The sequence below is a fragment of the Doryrhamphus excisus genome, chromosome 12 (genome assembly GCF_030265055.1).
Source record: "Doryrhamphus excisus isolate RoL2022-K1 chromosome 12, RoL_Dexc_1.0, whole genome shotgun sequence".
NCBI classification, from domain to species: Eukaryota; Metazoa; Chordata; class Actinopteri; order Syngnathiformes; family Syngnathidae; genus Doryrhamphus; species Doryrhamphus excisus.
The window spans coordinates 19,932,402-19,952,165 of record NC_080477.1 but is presented as its reverse complement, the minus strand read 5'-3'; the positions used below and the strand labels follow the sequence as shown (position 1 = coordinate 19,952,165).

General features: G+C 38.5%; 1 protein-coding gene across 3 annotated transcripts in view; it reads left to right on the top strand.

Annotated features, from left to right (window-relative positions):
* The window catches only part of fto (FTO alpha-ketoglutarate dependent dioxygenase), a 215,212-nt gene extending 198,286 nt beyond the window's left edge, over window positions 1–16,926 (top strand). For all 3 annotated transcript variants that reach the window (XM_058089308.1, XM_058089306.1, XM_058089307.1), the window contains 2 exons: window positions 13,896–14,036; window positions 15,108–16,926. In XM_058089308.1, the coding sequence (XP_057945291.1) occupies window positions 13,896–14,036; window positions 15,108–15,114 (148 nt within the window). In that variant the 3' untranslated portion in view covers window positions 15,115–16,926. The remainder of the gene's footprint in view (window positions 1–13,895; window positions 14,037–15,107) is intronic.
* Window positions 16,927–19,764: the final 2,838 nt, after the last annotated feature.

Below are 19,764 nucleotides of genomic sequence, written 5' to 3'. Positions count from 1 at the left end.
ATATTCATTCATTCATTCATTTTCTACCGCTTTTCCTCATGAGGGTCACGGGGGGTGCTGGAGCCTATCCCAGCTGTCTTCGGGCGTGAGGCGGGGTACACCCTGGACTGGTCGCCAGCCAATCACAGGGCACATATAGACAAACAACCATTCACACTCACATTCATACCTATGGACAATTTGGAGTCGCTAATTAACCTAGCATGTTTTTGGAATGTGGGAGGAAACCCACGCATGCACTGGGAGAACATGCAAACTCCACACAGACATGGCCGAGGGTGGAATTGAACCCTGGTCTCCTAGCTGTGAGGTCTGCGCACTAACCACTAGACGCCATGCCGCCGAATTTTTAAATATGTATGATAAATATGTTAAAATATTATGAGACTACTCCGTTTTTTTGGGGGGGGGGTTTTAGACAAGAACATGAATAGTAATAATCATAATTGGGCAGAAGAACTGCAAATATTTGTCAAAAAAAAATAAATATTCTGAGAATCACATTTTCACACCCCTTGCAAATTTAATATGTCAAGAAAAAGGCAAATTTTCACTGAATTAAAGCAACGTTGTGCAGCATCACTTTAAAAGCAACATAAATTAATTTGTAATATCCTGATAAAAAAACAGTTAAAAGTCAGAATTTTAAAATATGTATAATAAATATGTCAAAATATTATGAGATTACTTCTGCTTTTTTTTTTTTTTTTTTAGACATGAACATGAATAGTAATAATCATAATTGGGCAGAAGAACTGCAAATATTTGTTGAAAAAAAAAGAAATATTGTGACAATCACATGGAAATACTCTGAATTAATAATTAATGTTCTAATATTATGAATAGTTAAGAATAGTTTGTGTTTTTTTGGGGTGGGGCTGAAACAGTGATATTATAATAGTGGTATGATAAGTATTATAGCATTATTAGAAGAAAAGCCTAATGTTCTAGTGGGAAAAAAGTCCAAATATTAAAAAAAAAAAACATATTAATGTCAATATTACAAGAATAAAGTTGTAAGAAACAATTAAAATAGCTCAGAAATTCAGAGACGTTTTAATAATACATGATTTTGTCACTCTAAATATTATTACATGAAAGTAGTAATATGTGTTAAAAGTAACAAGTTTACTTGAACGCAGCACAATACAGTACATGACGGGCTCAGACAGCTAAATCATGCTTTGATTTGATGTGTCAAGCGTGGGTGAGCCTTATGTAAATATCCGGAAAATGACTTTCTCCGTCCGATATTTGGTGTCATTTCAGTGTTTTGTTTTTTTTTTGTACAAAGTGGTATTTGTCTCCGTCTCCAATACTCGTCACAGTCATGTCTCTGCTTTTACCTGCAGGCACATTTCCACAGCTTCCCCGTGGTGAACAACCACTTTAGTGCCTCAGTTAAAGCCACATATTTGTGCAACATAATATCTTTCAAGTGCAACAGTTAAAAGCTTCTTTACACAAAAGGTGTCCTAACTTATCAGCACGTCCCCTGCAGCTAACCTGCCAATGGAAGTCACAAAGAACCACTGCAGTATGAATAGTTTGGCTACTTTTGGCCTCGCTGCCGTTGTCGGCCGCGTTCAGTCCATCGTGTCCACCGAGTGCCCGATGTGTCATCCGGTTGCAGGATCTGTATTGCCGTCTCATCCATCATTGCCATGAAAGATGGCCGCAAGGCATTGACGGGGGGAAGAGTTCACCGTGATCGTTTTACAAGAATACTCCCATAGCAACGACACAAACGAGTAAAGAAACATGAGCGCTAGCCGACTGTAGCTATGTGAGCTACACAATGCTAATATTACATTTACATTTTAGCAGTGCAGCTTTTCACTCAAGTAATACAAACTTAGAAACTCCCATGTTTAAGCTGTGTAGTGAAGCCTGCTTTATACATTCATGTGTTATGCTTTGCAAAGTTGGTGGATGTTCATCAGTAAAAGGTCTTTCATTTATGACGCTATGGAACTTCTAGTGCTTTAGGGACACATATTACTGTTAAAATGTCACACTGTATAATTACTGTTAGGCTTATTGTATTTTCTATATTTACATTTTTGGTTTTAATGAAATGAAAAAAACATCTATAATAAGTATGTGCCAGTAATATTATTTTTTAAACTCAATTTAATTATATTTCATGATTTTATTTTTTTTATTGAATGAAAAACATGTATTTAGCACATTTTCATAATATTTCAAGTATTTGTTATGCTTAATTAAGTAAAAAAATGTGGAATAATTCATATATTTAAAAAAATATATTTTGTGAAATGAAAAAATTGCACGTCAGTAATGTGTTATTAACACATTTTTATAATTTTTTGTCGTTGAAAAAAAATGTAAAAAATAATAATAAAATAAAATGTAGTTGCAGTTGTTGTTGTAATTCTGTGTGAAATATAACGTTTTTACACATATTATTAAATCCATGCATATTTTTCAATTTTAGTCGAACTAAGAAGCCTTAAAAGTCATTAAAACCCCGATGAAAAAAGATATGTAGAAATTGTACGGCAATAATGTGTTATTAACGAATTTTCATTATTTTTTGTCGTTGAAAAGAAATGAAAAAAATGTAAAAAATAAAATAAAATGAAATGTAGTTGCAGTTTGTAATTCTGTGTGAAATATAACGTTTTTACACATCTTCTGAAAACCTTACAAGTCATTAAAACCCAGATGAAAAAAGATATGTAGAAATTGCACGTCAGTAATGTGTTATTAACAAATTTTCATTATTTTTTTGTCGTTGAAAAGAAATGAAAAAAATACAAATAAAATGTAGTTGCAGTTTGTAATTCTGTGTGAAATATAACGTTTTTACACATCTTTTTAAAACCATGCATGTTTTTCAATTTTAGTCAAACAAAGAAGCCTTAAAAGTCATTAAAACCCAGATGAAAAAAGATATGTAGAAATTGCACGTCAGTAATGTGTTATTAACAAATTTTCCTTTTTTGTCATTGAAAAAAAAAGAAAAAAAATGTAAAAAAAATAAAATAAAATAAAATGTAGTTGCAGTTTGTAATTCTGTGTGAAATATAATAAAACGTTTTTACACATCTTCTTAAATCCATGCATATTTTTAAATTTTAGTAGAACTAAGAAGCCTTAAAAGTCATTAAAACCCCGATGAAAAAAGATATGTAGAAATTGTACGGCAATAATGTGTTATTAACAAATTGTCATTATTTTTTGTCGTTGAAAAAAAATCAAATTAAAACCCCGATAAAAAATATGTTAAGAGAAATGGAAATAATGGAAACTGTTTCTGCGGTCTGACAAGGATGAAGCAGTAAATACTCGATATTGTCAAAGCACATGAAAACAAACTTCCTGCTCGCTTCTCATTGGTCTATTTTCTCATGCACGAACTCGGGATTGAGGGCGAACTGCAAATACTGTATGTTTGTGTGTATGTTTTGTCTGGTAGGCTTTTATTAGAACGTCTTGCCCCTAAGGTGCTCTCGGATACGACTTTTTAAGTAAATGTTTGTTTTTCCCCACGCTCTGCTTGGTCCCTAAAGGCAGCAACTTAGCTTGGCACAGGTGGCTAAAAGATGTAATCATTCTTTCCCCTTCCAGCACACACACCTTGGCTCTCTCCATGCAGAGACCCTCAGGGGGTGATCTGTCTCCGAGCCCCCTTGTTGGGAAAACTAAACTGCCAGGAAGTGTCCTGTTTGCCCTTGTGCAGCCTCTTCTTCTTTTTTTTATTGGAAGCTGATTGCATTGCAACGATATTGTCTCCTCGTAAATTTCGAGGCGGTGTTGGCATTCCATCTCCTAGGCCTAGGAGGTGCGGAGCAGGCCGGGGTGTTTGGTAATTTGCTGCGCTGTTAAGCACCTAATGGACGTCCACCTGGTTTTTTGGAGTGGGGCTTCACCTCCTTTGCACTTCCAGACTGCTGTAGGGTTTTACTACCCCCAATTATAGGGGGGGTATTTAGAGGCTACCTGTCTTGGTGTGTGTTTTTTTCTGCGTTTGCACGCGGATTAGTGCTGGCTCGCAGCAACCAGGCCACATCAAAACAGGTCTGAGTGTGAAGGGAAGGTACAAGCATCCTTACATGTGTGTGCCAACCTACTTGAGAAAACGCAGGTCACCACATTTCCAAATGGCCTGTAATGAGGCCTATTTGTTTCATGTGCTTTAACTAGAAGGCTGGCAAGAGGCAGACCTCACAGAGCTGCACTAAGTCCTTATAAGTCAGCACCACTCTTATAGAGGATCTTTGGCGTTTTTTGCAGTCTGTTCTTAAAAAACAGCAGGACTCTCCTGTTATTGAGAAGATCTTTGGTTAGAATTGTTGCAGTAAAACAGTAGCGCATTCATGTCATATAAAGGATCTTTGACTGGCAGTTTTGCAGTAGAACTGTGCTCCAATATAGAAGATCTTTGATATTTTTTTGTAGTAGAAGAGCAGAGTACCCCTGTCATATATAGGATCTTTGATGCTGTTTTTTTTTGCAGCAAGTCCTTAAAAACAGCAAAGCTCTACTGTCATGTAGAGGATCTTTGACTGGCAGTTTTGCAGTAGGTCCTCAAAAACAGCAAAACTCTCCTGTAAGATGAGCTTTAGTTTTTATTAATTATGTGCTTAAAAACAGCAGAGCTTTCCTGTCTTCCTATTTTTGATGCAAGTCCTTAAGTCCTTAAAAACAGCAAAGCTCTCCTGTCATATAGAGGATCTTTAACTAGTGTTTTTACAGTCCATCGCTATCCCATCCCTAAAAACAGTAGAGCTTCCTGTCATTTTGAGGGTCTTTGATGAACACATCCTTAAAAACAGCAGAACCTTGCCCCAATATAGTGGATCTTTGATAAGCTTTTGCAGTAGAACAGCAGAGCACCCCTGTCATATATAGGATCTTTGGCTGCTGTTTTTGCAGCAAGTCCTTAAAAACAGCAAAGCCCTCCTATCATATAGAGGATCTTTGACTGGCAGTTTTGCAGTAGGTCCTCAAAAACAGCAAAACTCCCCTGTAAGATGAGCTTTAGTGTTTATGAATTCTGTACTTAAAAACAGCAGAGCTTTCCTGTCTTCCTATTTTTGATGAGCAACTTTTCATTAGGTCCTTAAAAACAGCAAAAAACTGCCCCAATATAGAGGATCTTTGCAGTAGAACAGCAGAGCACCACTGTCATATATAGGATCTTTGGCTGCTGTTTTTGCAGCAAGTCCTTAAAAACAGCAAAGCTCTCCTGTCATATAGAGGATCTTTAACTAGTGTTTTTACAGTCCATCGCTATCCCATCCCTAAAAACAGCAGAGCTTCCTGTCATTTTGAGGATCTTTGACTGGCAGTTTTGCAGTAGGTCCTCAAAAACAGCAAAGCTCTCCTGTAAGATGAGCTTTAGTGTTTATGAAATCTGTGCTTAAGAACAGCAGAGCTCTCCTGTCATATAGAAGATCTTTGGCTACGGTTTTCACTGTCAGTCCTTAAAAACAGCAGAGCTTTCCTGTCTTCCTATCTTTGATGAGCACCTTTTCAGTAGGTCCTTAAAAACAGCAGAACATTGACAGAGGATCTTTGATAAGCTTTTGCAGTAGAACAGCAGAACACCCCTGTCATATATAGGATCTTTGACCGCTGTTTTTGCAGCAAGTCCTTAAAAACAGCAAAGCTCTCCTGTCATATAGAGGATCTTTGACTGGCAGTTTTGCAGTAGGTCCTCAAAAAAAGCAAAGCTCTGCTGTAAGATGAGCTTTAGTGTTTCAGGCGAGAGGCGGGGTTACACCCTGGACTGGTGGCCAGCCAATCACAGGGCACATATAGACAAACAACCATTCACACTCACATTCATACCTATGGACAATTTGGAGTAGCCAATTAACCTAGCATGTTTTTGGAATGTGGGAGGAAACCGGAGTACCCGGAGAAAACCCACACATGCACGGGGAGAACATGCAAACTCCACACAGAGATGGCCGAGGGTGGGATTGAACTCGGGTCTCCTAGCTGTGAGGCCGCGCTAGTGTTTTTCAGTCAGGTTTTAATTCAGGTTATATAGAGGATATTTGACTAGCATTTTTGCAGTCAGTCCTTATTAACAGTAGAACCCTCATATACAATATAGTTGGTCTATGACCAGAATTTGTCCACAACGTCCTTAAAAACAGCAGAGCTCCTGTTGCATGGAGACTCTAAGACAGCTAATCAACCTCCTGCAGAGTGGGATGCAATAAAATGGACATCACCTGTCTTTAAGGTGCTGAATTTCCAGCATGACCACCAAGAAGTATCCACATCCACTGTGCATATTTGTGTGTGTGTGTGTCGTCTGCTGAAACACTGATTAAAGGCAAACAAAGTGTATCAGATGTGAGTTTTATTAGGCCAGGCTTTATAGTGGGGGTCAAAATGAAAGGAACATATGTCATGCATATGATGACAGCCCACCCTCCTCACTCCTTCTTTTCTTCTGTGCCCACCTCAAACACTCGTAAAGTTGTCCACTCAGCACCCAGTGTCAATCGCCCTATGAAGACTAGCTTTAATATATGGCCACGCCCACGCTGGCTCACGGCTGGATGGATGGAATAATGCCCCGCCCCTAGCTGAGTGCACCGGGTGATGTAGTTTGATCTTTTCGCTTCCACACCTCACAGGTGAAGCCTTGTTGTCAGTGTGTCACTTGGTTGTTGCCCTCCGCTTGACATGGCTCACATTTCACTGCAGTGTTGAAAGATGTGCATGCAGCTAAATGTTACTTGTCAATCTAACTGCAGAACAAACAAAGACAGATGTACTTTCACAATATACGAAAAGTACGTGCCGGGGTGTTTGTGTTTGTCTTTGTCTCCTCGGGCCTATCGGATACTTTACCTCCAGGGTCGGCTCGATTGACGAGAAACATGCCTGCTTTATTCATGACTTGTCTGATTACATTCTCAGCAATCGAAGCGCAAGGGGTTGCCAAGCCATAAAACGTCACACCTAACACAGGATGGCTTTTAAGTGCCAGAAAACATACGATCCGAGGTACAAGTAAGTAATCCAGAATGATGGATTAATGCTATGCAACCATAGCTTTGGTTTTACCCACTCTGGGCTCAATTGACTGGGAAGGAACGCTAATGCTAATTATCTCCAACGAGAATTCTTGCATTGTCCACTTTGCGAGGTTGCGGAAAAATTTACTTTGATGGAACTTCATGAAGGACGGAACTTTGGCCACGGAAAAGCACACTCAAAAAACGTGACCTTAAACTGACTCGTGTTTTTGCAGTAAATCTTCATAAGCAGGGCTGCACGGTGGTATAGTGGTTAGCACGCAGACCTCGCAGTTAGGAGACCTGAGTTCAATCCCATCCTCGACCATCTCTGTGTAGAGTTTGCATGTTCTCCCCGTGCATGTGTGGGTTTTCCGGTTTCCTTTCATACCATTTTTTTTTGCAGTAGGTCCTTTGACTAGAAGTCCCATTTTTTTGCAGTAGGTCCTTTGACTAAAAGTCCCATTTTTTTTGCAGTAGATCCTTTGACTAGAAGTCCCATTTTTTTGCAGTAGATCCTTTGACTAGAAGTCCCATTTTTTTGCAGTAGGTCCTTTGAGTAGAAGTCCCATTTTTTTGTAGTAGGTCCTTTGACTAGAAGTCCCATTTTTTGCAGTAGGTCCTTTGACTAGAAGTCCCAATTTTTTGCAGTAGTCCTTTGACTAGAAGTCCCTTTTTTGCAGTAGGTCCTTTGACTAGATGTCCCTTTTTTTTTTTGGAGTAGGTCCTTTGACTAGAAGTCCCTTTTTTTGCAGTAGGGCCTTTGACTAGAAGTCCCATTTTTTGCAGTAGGTCCTTCAACTAGAAGTCCCATTTTTTTGCAGTAGGGCCTTTGACTAGAAATCCCATTTTTTGCAGTAGGTCCTTTGACTAGAAGTCCCAATTTTTTGCAGTAGGTCCTTTGAGTAGAAGTTCCATTTTTTTGCAGTAGGTCTTTTGACTAGAACTCCCATTTTTCGTGCAGTAGGTCCTTTGACTAGAAGTCCCATTTTTTTGCAGTTGGTCCTTTGACTAGAAGTCCCATTTTTTTGCAGTTGGTCCTTTGACTAGAAGTCCATTTTTTTGCAGTAGGTCCTTTGACTAGAAGTCCCATTTTTGTGCAGTAGGTCCTTTGCGTAGAAGTTCCATTTTTTTGCAGTAGGTCCTTTGACTAGAAGTCCCATTTTTGTGCAGTAGGTCCTTTGACTAGAATTCCCATTTTTTTGCAGTTGGTCCTTTGACTAGAAGTCCCATTTTTTGCAGTAGGTCCTTTGACTAGAAGTCCCATTTTTTGCAGTATGTCCTTTTACTAGAAGTCCCATTTTTTTGCAGTAGGTCCTTTGACTAGAAGTCCCATTTTTTTTGCAGTAGGTCCTTTGACTTTGAAGTCCCATTTTTTTTGCAGTAGGTCCTTCACCTCGTCTCCTAGTCCAGCGAACATACAAAGGACCTCCTGCTTCTCGTAATGCATTTGGCGTTGTCTCTCTTTTTCACCGGCCCTGACAAAAATGGTGCATTTATCAGTGTAATTACGCCAGTCGCAAGCGCTGATGTTGTCTATTAGGTGGATTTCCATCCTGTTAAGAGCCGTGGGGCATTTAATGTACGCCCCTCCCTCCTGCTGGAATGGGCCGGAGATTGAGTGGGCCGACGACTTGGGCGGCGGCGGCTGCGGCGTATCGCCTTCCACTTTCGTAACAAGCCTTTAGAAGAAAGACTAAGCGATGTAACTGCGTGAAAGTGGGGTTAATCATTTTATTTACTTGTTTCTCCCTCTCCTCGTCTGTCTGTATCATATCTCTCACCCCCCTCACGTTTAACCAAGTGATAGAGGCCAGAGAGTGTAGAGTCTGCAGTAGGGGGGGGTAAAAAATCAATGAGGAGCGCATTACAGTAAAACGTATTGATTAGGAGACCTGCGAGGCAGCCATGGTCGCAGAGATGGTGGAATGATGCAATGCTTAAAGGAATTTATCCTTTGACTTTTACATTAACCTTTTATTGACTGCTTTGCCTGTCCATAATTAACACTCACTTTAGCTAAAGTGGTTAGTTTGAGCGCAAAGGGTGGTGGGGGCAGTGGAGGTGGGGGGTGATCCGAAGCCCCTTATTGCAAAAGGCTTGCACAGCGCCCACCCCAGCCTCGGTTCAAGAAGGTGAGAGAAGGCCTCGGTGGAATAGAGGCGATAGAATCCCACATAGCTTTCACATTAGCATACCATTTGAGCTAGGCTATAGGGTTTCAGGGCAAATTGAAATGAGTGATTGTATTGCCAATCTCTCTCGACTGAGCGCCAGATGGGATAGTTAGGTCCATATCTGTCTGGGGGGGTTAATCCATCGCAACGGAGTGGACTCACAAGCACACTTACCTCCCTCGTCTTTGACCTTAGCTTTAAGGAGTCTTTTTGGGGTGTTTGTAGATTCCCCGGGGAGCTTAAAGGCACCTCGCTTGATATTGACTTTTTGTTTGGTTCCATTTTAGCCATGAGCACCAGTAGGACTACATTATCTCTGATAGTCTTCCAGTATTGATATCGTCTATGCAATCTCTGCATCAAGCCGCAACCTTCTATTTGCAAGATCCCGTGTCGGATAAATGCACTCTGAGGTGGCTGCTCGGAATACTGAAGCCATGGGTGTGCAGTGGCTGGATCGGGAACAGTTTGAGACCCATTGCGTATGCCACCGTAACAGTCTCATTGGAACATTACAAAGGTGGATTAGGGTCACACAGAAAACACAAAAAAATGACGAATAGCACATGCAAGCAAAAATGGCAATTGACAGTTACTATGGTACCGATTATGTCATTGTATGGTCATATCACCTCGTACTTTGGTACGTGACAAAAATAAAATAAAAATAACAAAATTTTAATAAAAAAATTAAAACTTAAACTATATTAGGAAAGCAGGAAGTGAACAAATGTAACAGTTACTGATTGTAAAAGTACCAGATGGAGGGGTAGGAATTTATAAGCTTTGCTTCTTCCTACTCCTTTTGGACATGTGGAACTGGGAAGTGATTATGGGATGCATTCAATTGTAATCTGATGCATGTTCAAATGAAATAAAACCATTACCATTACCATTACCATTACCATTACCATTTTAGGCACCCATGATGTGATTTTAGTGACGTACGGATCGATATATATATACACATACATCTTGCAATACAAGAGAGCACATTTGGTGCAGTTTTAAGCCAACGTGCAAAAGTGTATTTTATAAAAGCACGGCCTGCAAACACGCGCTCTGCAGCAACCAGGAAGTGAAAAGGCATCTCGCCATGTTGTGCGAAGGAGGTTACACATTGACAGAAATTTTACACACGCTTGCACATAAAATTTGTATATATTTTATATAAATAGCATTATATTTCTCCAAAAACTGTGATTTTCATGAGAATTTTCTTGTGTTGTTTGTGTTGTGGTGTCGTTGTTTAGACATTTAGGCAAACTGTATATGGCTAAACTTTACAAAAAGCCTTTTTTCTCCCTTTTTTTTTGTTGAGAAATAAAAATAAAAATAAAAATAAAAATAAAAATAAAAATAAAAATAAAAATAAAAATAAAAATAAAAATAAAAATAAAAATAAAAATAAAAATAAAAATAAAAATAAAACATGATAACATACTGAGAACATATAATATTATATATATATGAATTTATATATACTTAAATATTTAATGGAAAAAGATACAACCAACATTTTTCCTGATGAAAGATGAGTCTACTCTTTCTTTCGGTATATACCATGTCTATATAACCTAGTAACAAAATATTATGTGTGCCTTGAAACTTCAGTGGAAATCATGATAAATGGCTGGTAATTAGAGGGACGGCTTTTGAAAAATGGCTGCTATTGAATGAGTTAGTGAGTGGGTAACTTATTTTTACACTTTATTGCCAATGGGAATGTTAAAAAGAGCATCAAAGAATTAATATTTTTATTTAATTATTATTTAATTAGTACTTATTTCATTAATTTTTACAAGATATCCCACTCACTTTTTCACCTGTCGCATAAAGTTGTGATTTAAGTGTTTTTTTCTCTCATGACTGTTTTTTTTTTTTGGATTGATTTGCTTTGCATATCTGGAAAATATTGGACTGATTTTTCATTGTAGAGGATATTTAATGTGAAGAATATCAAGGCCCTCACTGGCAATATTTAAACCGACCAAATGAAAAAGCACCACGCTGCCCCCCATCCTCCCCATCCCCTGCCGGCCAGTGGGTGACTTCACGCTGATGTCAGCAGATTGTCCGCCTCCTCTCCTTCTTGGGCCTCCTGTGAAGTGGCGCTTCCTTTAATTCGCAGCCTAAATAAATGATGAGAACATTTAAACACGCTGCTCGTTGCGAAGCCCCCCCAAGGTCGCCTAATCGTATTATTTATGAAGTGATGTGCTACATAATGGTACTTAGCGCGTGTTAACAGATGCTATTATCAGGCCGACCATCCACAGCGCCCAAGATATATTAGAGCGGCGGGTGTTAATGCCGTTCTCTCTCTAAAGGGCTAACCGCACCAAAATGCAGCACTTAGGGCCAAGAGCCAGTGGAACATTAAGTGGCCTCACGTTCAAATACATAACCGCAGATTGCGGCGAGCTAACATCACTTCACCTCATTTATAACCCACGCACTTTGTCGCTGTCGTCGCCATTCCCGGTAACCCAGCCTGCTTCTTAAGGCGCTAAAAAAACAGCACTTTGCATGCAAATTCTATGACCCTTAAGAAAATCTCTGTTGTGACAAAATGTGATGATAACCCTAGAAGTGGAACTGTGACAAAAACATTTTTTTTTTAATAAAAAAATTATTTTTCGACTCTTGTTACTTTAAACATGACGTGTACAGATGATATGTGTTTTATTGCGATGCCAGTTTGACACGGGAACAGATAATTTCTCTATTGCATCAAATCATGTGAAAGTCATACTGCATTCCATTTTCAAGATCCCACCGTCCCTTTAGCACTAGCTAAAATACCCTAAGCTAGACGTTACACGCGCCAATGCAACACAAATGCCATCCTTTTGCACCCCCCGGGGGTCAAAGGTGGCGCTCGTCTGCCAAGAGGCAGCAGGGGTTGAGGCAGATTTAAGATTTACACTGACAAGTGGAGAGCAGCGCAGTAAATATTTACACTGCTCTGACAAAAGATGTGACCCAGGCCTGCCGGGGGCCGTCTAACGCTGTCACATTTACACTTAACCCTCCATTATCCATCATAGGATAAACTGGGCTACGTTTCCATGGCGACGGCGGCACTCTTTCCTTGTCATCATATCACTGCAGCCTCCTTCAGCCAGTTATTAGTTGCTGACTGGCCACTTCCTGCTCTCGCTGACTTTATTTCAACATAACAAAATCCATAAAATGCAGCAAAATGAAATCATCTGTAATAATATTCTATATAACACTTTTATGAAGGTTTTACACACACACACACACATTTCACAGGCACACTTCTGCACCCTTGAGGGTCTAATTGTTGGCTGCAGTGTTATTAGAAGTCATAAAACGGAGAGGAAACAAATGGGACAACTCCTTCCTGTTTAGATGCACGACGCACACCATGTGTTTAGTGATAAGACACAAACACACACTTCACTCGCTAAATGCATTGGAGATGCACTTTGAGGACACTTCATCCTCTATTAAGTACAAACAATCAAAATTGGTGCTCAGTTTTTTTAACGGGAATTTCTATTTAAATAAATCAACTAAAAAATTGGAGTCGTCACAGTAACATCACATAATATTTAGAATTTTTCAAAAAGATCATATGTTGGTTATTTTTTATATAAAAAATTAATTACACGCATTACATTTTATTATGTATTATTATTATTATTATAATTAAGTACAAATAATAAAATTTGGTGCTCAGGTTTTTTTTAATGAGAATTTCTATTTAAATAAATTAACTAAAAAAATTGTAATCGTCACAGTAACATCACATCATAATATTTAGAATTTTTCAAAAAGATCATATGTTGGCTATTTAAAAAATAAAAAAATAATAATTACATGCATTACATTTTACTATGTATTATTATTATTATAATTAATGTTATTATTAGAAATGACAGCAAATGTTAATTGCAATGTTTTTCAATCAACAATTTTGTATTAATTTTACACATTTTGTTCTCTATTTCAATTTTAAATACATAAATACATTATTTTTTATTGGGATTTCAATTTAAATAAATTAACTAAAAAATTGTCGCCGTCACAGAAACGTAACATAATATTTAGAATTTTTCAAAAAGATCATATGTTGGTTATTTAAAAAAAATTGCACGCATTACATTTTACTATATATTATAGTATTATTATTATTATAATTAATGTTATTATTAGAAATGATAGCAAATTTTAATTACAATGTTTTTCAATGAACAATTTTGTATTCATTTTATACATTTTTTTCTCTTTTTCAATTTTAAATACATAAATACATTACTTATAATATTTATATGATTACTATAAAAATATGCTAATGTTGTATGTATTTTACATATTATTGTTATTATTATTATTTGTGAATTTACTTATAATAATTATAACAAAATAATTAGTTACTCACTCAAGCTAAACTTGACGAAACAAATAATACGGATAATATATCAAATATACTACACAATATATGTATTGTATATTGTTTAGTGTACTTTTGTTTGCACTGTCCTTTTTATACACATTAATTCCCGAATTCCCAAATATCCTGTCTAGTGTTGTATATTCCTTTACATCGTTTTTTTTCAGGAAATGTGACTGTCAGCTGTCCGACGAGTCATAACGCTGGAGGACTGTCCAGCAGTTGTTGTTTGCGTTTAACGAGAGGGAGTTAACGGGTGCGCTTGTTTCCTGCGTCCTGTCGCCTCAGGTGCCACTCCAGCCTGGCCCAGACGTTGCCCCCCGAGGAGGCCCCGGTGGACCGGCCCTTCTGGGGCGTGGACGACCCCGACATGCCGCTGCCCTTTGATCTGGCTGACATCATCAACAGAGTGGAGTCGCTGCTGTGGAGGCGAGTACAGAATAGCTTCCAATGGACGCTTGTTTTATTTCATAGTCAGGCTGTTTGCAGCTTTATATATGACTTTTAGCATTAACTCTCAAGTGTAAAAAGAAGTTAACCACTTTTAATACTAAGACATTATTGAAATAGTCTTGAATACGTAAGGTGATTGACTTTCATGGGTCTTCAAATCTTGTTTTTTTAATATTATGACTTGGCATAAAGTGTAAAAAGAAGTGAATCACTAACATTATTCTTCTCTTAGTATCCAACAGTCGATTTTGTGGCCTTGACTGAATTAGGTTAGCATGACGCAAATTTAAAAATTGACAATTTTTGGCGGAAAATTGGACTTAGGAGGTTCTAAATCCAACATCTACGTATCTACCTCTGGTTAAGTCAGGGGTGGGCAAACTACGGCCCGGGGGCCACATCCGGCCCGCCAAGTGTTTGAATACGGCCCGCCCAATCTTTCCAAAGTATTTCATTTAAACTCAACATACAACCTGGCATCATGGCCTGAGCCAACCTTTTGATGGTTTTATCAATTTCGTTTTTTGACATGGTCTGTTGTTTACAAAGTGCTCCTGAAAAAAGGGACACAAGCACATAATAATAATAATTATTATTATTATAATTATTATTATTATTATTCGATGATTAGATTATTATAATTATTATTAGAACTATTGTGATTATTATAATTATTATATTAATGCTAATTATTATATTAGTTATATATAATATTATTGTTATATTTGCATATTTTACATAATAATAATATAATAATTATTATTTTAATTTATTGTAATTATTATAATATTTAATTATTTTTAAAATATTTAAATATAAATATAAAATAATAAATAATAATAGCAGATTGCATGACAATTTTACAGATACAATAATACCAGGTGGACTGTTACGTGTAAAATATATAGTCTGCCCCCCCCCCCCCCCCCCCCCCGTAAATTTGTCATATCAATGCGGCCCGCGAGTCAAAAAGTTTGCCCACCCCTGGGTTAAGTCCTCTAGTGGCATCTAACAGGCTGCATGTTGGTGGTGTATCTCTTTAAACAGGATGTAGAGGACACCCATATGAAGGACGACAAAGAAACACACCAGCTTTTCCGAACGACCCCGACGAGCGCCGACGGGGGACGCATTGCCGACGACAAATCCGAGAAGAATTTTTTGATCGCTTCATCTCTCCATCTCGACAGATCGGCCACAATATAACACCCCCCGATAGCGCTTTAGTGACACGCTAACAACGCCAGCTTAGCATCGAGCTACCAGTGTAAGCACATTTCAGTGTGTAGCTATTTATTACCGTTATCATTAATCTCATATAACCTAGCTTTGATCTCGTCAGTATCCACACTATATGCTTTCGATACGTCGTCACAGTGTTATAGCAAAATCTGTGTAGAGCGACTCCTGTTTGTTTCCGAGACTGACCAAAGAAGGAATCCAGCGAAGAAGTTGGGAATGTAATGGGGAAGTTCGGACCACTGAAAAGTGAATTTCAGTCGGACTCAGACCAAAGAAGGAATCCAGTATTTCCACTGGTGAGAACAAGCCTGCAAGACAACCGGTTGTTTTTGGAGATCCGCCATCACTAGCCACGTTTACATGAGTTTTTCTCTTTCCGAATGGAATTTTTCCGAATTACCTTTCCGAAAACAATGGTATACATGGAAAGGAACATTCCAATCGGCGCTATAATCAACCAGAATAGTCAATGAGGCATGCGCAGTAAAACGTAAACACCAACATCCCGTGATATCGACTTCCTCGAGTTTTTCTTTCACTTGTTGGAATTCCGAATTGCCAGTTTTTCGTTCAAAAATAAAGTTCAATCTTGCTAATATTTTATAATTAAGCTCGGCACATGTTTTATATAGATATATATTTTCTTTTTTTAATAAAACTGGACTTGTGAATGGTGTATAGTGGCGGTAATGCACACGAAAGCTGTTTGCCAACCACCAATAAACAACAGAAGAAGAAAAACACCACGAAGAAGAACGCACCCTGACAACTTTCCGATTGAGCGGTTACAAGAGACTTCAATCGGATTGCGGAAAAAAAATATTCCACCCCGGGAATCCGATTCTATATTCATTCGGATTGGCACTTTTCTTTCGGAATGAGGTGTATACAAAGGTTACATTCTTTCCGTTTGCGCAAATAACCCGAATGGAATTGGAATATTTAGGTCCATGTAAACGTGGCTACTATTTGCTCTGAAGCGAATACTTTAACGATTTTGGGTGACATCTCGTTATGTTCTGGTCAGCACTCTACCGGTCACAACTGTCATATCTTTAACATTTTCTTAAGGTCAAAGCAAGATTTCTAATAATTTTCAATGACATCAGTCTCACCCAACTATTGATTCTGAATAGGATTTAACACCCAACCGCCAGGAAAACTAAATAAATCTAATAGCTGCATGAATTCTAGTCAGAACTCAACCTTAAACCTTCGTATTAGAGTCTAAAGCACAAAGAACTGTCATGATTTTGTCGACTATTACTATTGATTTTGAATAGAATCTAACCCACAGAAACCAAAACCTGAAGGCAGAGTTAAATAAGGGCAGCTCCTCTCCTCCACGTATGATTTCTTTATCGATAATCATAAAATAGAGATGTTGTCATTTTAAACTAAAAAAAATCCTGATTGCACTCCTGTTTTGATTTGTTTTTTTTCTGAAGTTTTTATGTTTCTGCTGTTGCTGCCAAACTTCTTCTTCTCGCTTCCTCTTTCGCTGTTGTTGTCACAGAGTTTTGTTTGTAGATTGGCACTTAGCGCATCACTGTGTGCTGTCCCTTCCTTCGCCACAGCTTTGTCCGGAATGGCAGAAAATAAACTTAAACAGTGTTTTATCCCAGCCGGACGTGTCTCTCTCTGCTCTGTTACACCCAAGAAGTCAATCTGGGTTTTCTAGTCAGCGGTCTTGCCGTCGCAACACTGAACCAATTGTCAAGATGGCGGAGGTCAGTGAGGTCAACAGTCACAATGAAATGTGAGTTGTAGTTCTTTAAAACTTCAGTTTTGAACTATTTTCAGCGCTCTACCAGGCACAATTCCAAACCCTTAACACTTGGTATTTGTGGTCTGTACCAGAGCAAGATGTCCAGCTGATCCAAGATGGCCAAAGTCACATAGGTTCATTCATTCATTCATTTTCTACCGCTTATCCTCACGAGGGTTACGGGGATGCTGGAACCTATCCCAGCTGTCTTTGGGCGAGAGGCAGGGTACACCCTGGACTGGTGGCCAGTCAATCCCAGGGCACATGTCTCTGTGGGTGGAGGCGGGGCCGATAGAATACACATAGAGTGCAGAAGAGTTTAGAAGACAATATATTTTTCATATTTTTTATTGTACTTTATTCATTCATTTATTCATTTTCTACCACCTATCCTAACAAGGGTTGTGGGGGGTGCTGGAGCCTATCCCAGCTGTCTTCAGGCGAGAGGCGGGGAACACCCTGGACTGGTGGCCAGCCAATCACAGGGCACATATAGACAAACAACCATTCACACTCACATTCATATGTATGGACAATTTGGAGTCGCTAATTAGCCTAGCATGTTTTTGGAATGTGGGAGGAAACCGGAGTACCCGGAGTACCCGGAGTAGAACATGCAAACTTCACACAGAGATAGCCGAGGGTGGGATTGAACTCGGGTCTCCTAGCTGTGAGGTCTGTGTGCTAACCACTTGAACGCCGTGCAGCCCCAGTCACAAAGGTGACCAGGAATTCAATGCAGGTTCTCATCGACGCTCCACCGGTCATAATTTTAAACCCTTGCAAATGTTTACTATTTGCGGTATTTTTGCCCATCTATTTTCTATGCCGCTTATCCTCACCAGGGTTGCGGGTATGATGGAGTCTATCCCAGCTGTTTTTGCGCGAGAGGTTTTGTACAACCTGGACTGGTCGCCAGCCAATCACAGGGCACATATAGACAAACAACCACACATAGATGCCCAAGCAGAGAATCAAACCCAGGTCCCTGTCATCTCGACTTTAAAGCAATTACTAAGATGAGTCAGTTTAGTGTGTGATTTTATTCCACGTTCGAGAAACACACACATGAACAGGTGTTTTACCGCCATCCATCATTCCTCACCCCAAACTCCTCACTCACTGCCTCTTCTGTGTTGTGTTCACATTCACGTAATCGGAGCCCTTTATTTATATTGTGTTTTTTCACCACAGTCTGTTCCTCAAAGGTTCAAAGGACACGGCTGGTTTAGCGGCGACTGCTACATCACACTGACTGATGGATGGTTTGATGGAGTGATGTCACTGGCGGCCATGAAAAGATGGCTAATGCTCTTGTTTGCCTCTCACCCTACGCTGGACAGTCCGTCCCCCCCCACACCCACCTCCCCGAGGTCGCCCATGTTAACTACTTCCTGTAGTGGCTGAGCGACTGAGTGATGGATGGTGGCCGGGGCCTCTCCCCTCAGGGCTTGACTTGGGCCCCCACTTGAAGAGACAATTACACAGTGCTAGTGAAGGCCACAGGTATGCATTGTTGTTGTTGACCGGGGTCACATGCGGTCGGGCCATCGTCAATTAGGGCCAACAATAGGTGCAGAGAGAGATAAAATAACCAGGTGTGTGGTGGAGAAAGGTATCGTTTTGGGGTCACAGCCCAGTCACATGTATTGGAGTTTCCCTCTGAGGCCACATTAAAGCAGACATTTGATTAATTTGGTTTAAAAAAAATGCCAGATTGTCTCCATATTATTTATTTCTATAACATTGACGAATACATAGCAATACTAGCAATAAAGAGCACAGACATACTTAGAAACTCAAAACTTAAAACTTAGAAACTCATATATATATATATATATATATATATATATATATATATATATATATATATATATATATATATATATATATATATATATATATATATATATATATATATATATATATATATATATATATATAATATATATATATATAATATATATAATATATATATATAAATATATATATATATATTAAATATATATAAATATATATATAATATATATAATATTATATTTATTTATTTATGATTGATTAATTTTTATTTTAATAATATATAATTATATTATATATATATATATATATATATATATATATATATATATATATATATATATATATATATATATATAATATTTATTTATTTATGATTGTTGTAATTTTTATTTTAATAATAGAAATAATTTTTCAACATGTAGCATAGTATAGTTATTTACTCCCTGATTTGGCGGAACCCTGCCCTATGAGTGTTTATACAGGCTGATAGAATTTTCCTGTTTAATTTGTTATTTCATTCTTGCTATTTAGCAAACATGTAACGGTACAGTATATGACGTGTGTACAGTGGTCCGTGGGAATGTTTGCACAAAAGGGACAGATGAGCACAAATGTATCTAATGTTATGACCCAAGTACAGGCCAGTGCAGGAGGCCCCTGGGGGGGATGGGGGGTTTGTGTACCACAGAACAGAGGCAATAGGAGGTAATTGTAGAAGGCGGCTGAAGACTCAAAGATAGCATCGCCGCTTCAGGGGCGGCTGTCAGCGCCAAGACGGGCCACGCTCATTTGTCACCGGCGCAGACAAACAGCAATCAACGCTGACAAAACAGCGACTTGACTGACCGCTTGTGAGGCAATGCTAATGTTTAGCCACTGCTCATTGCAGCAGAG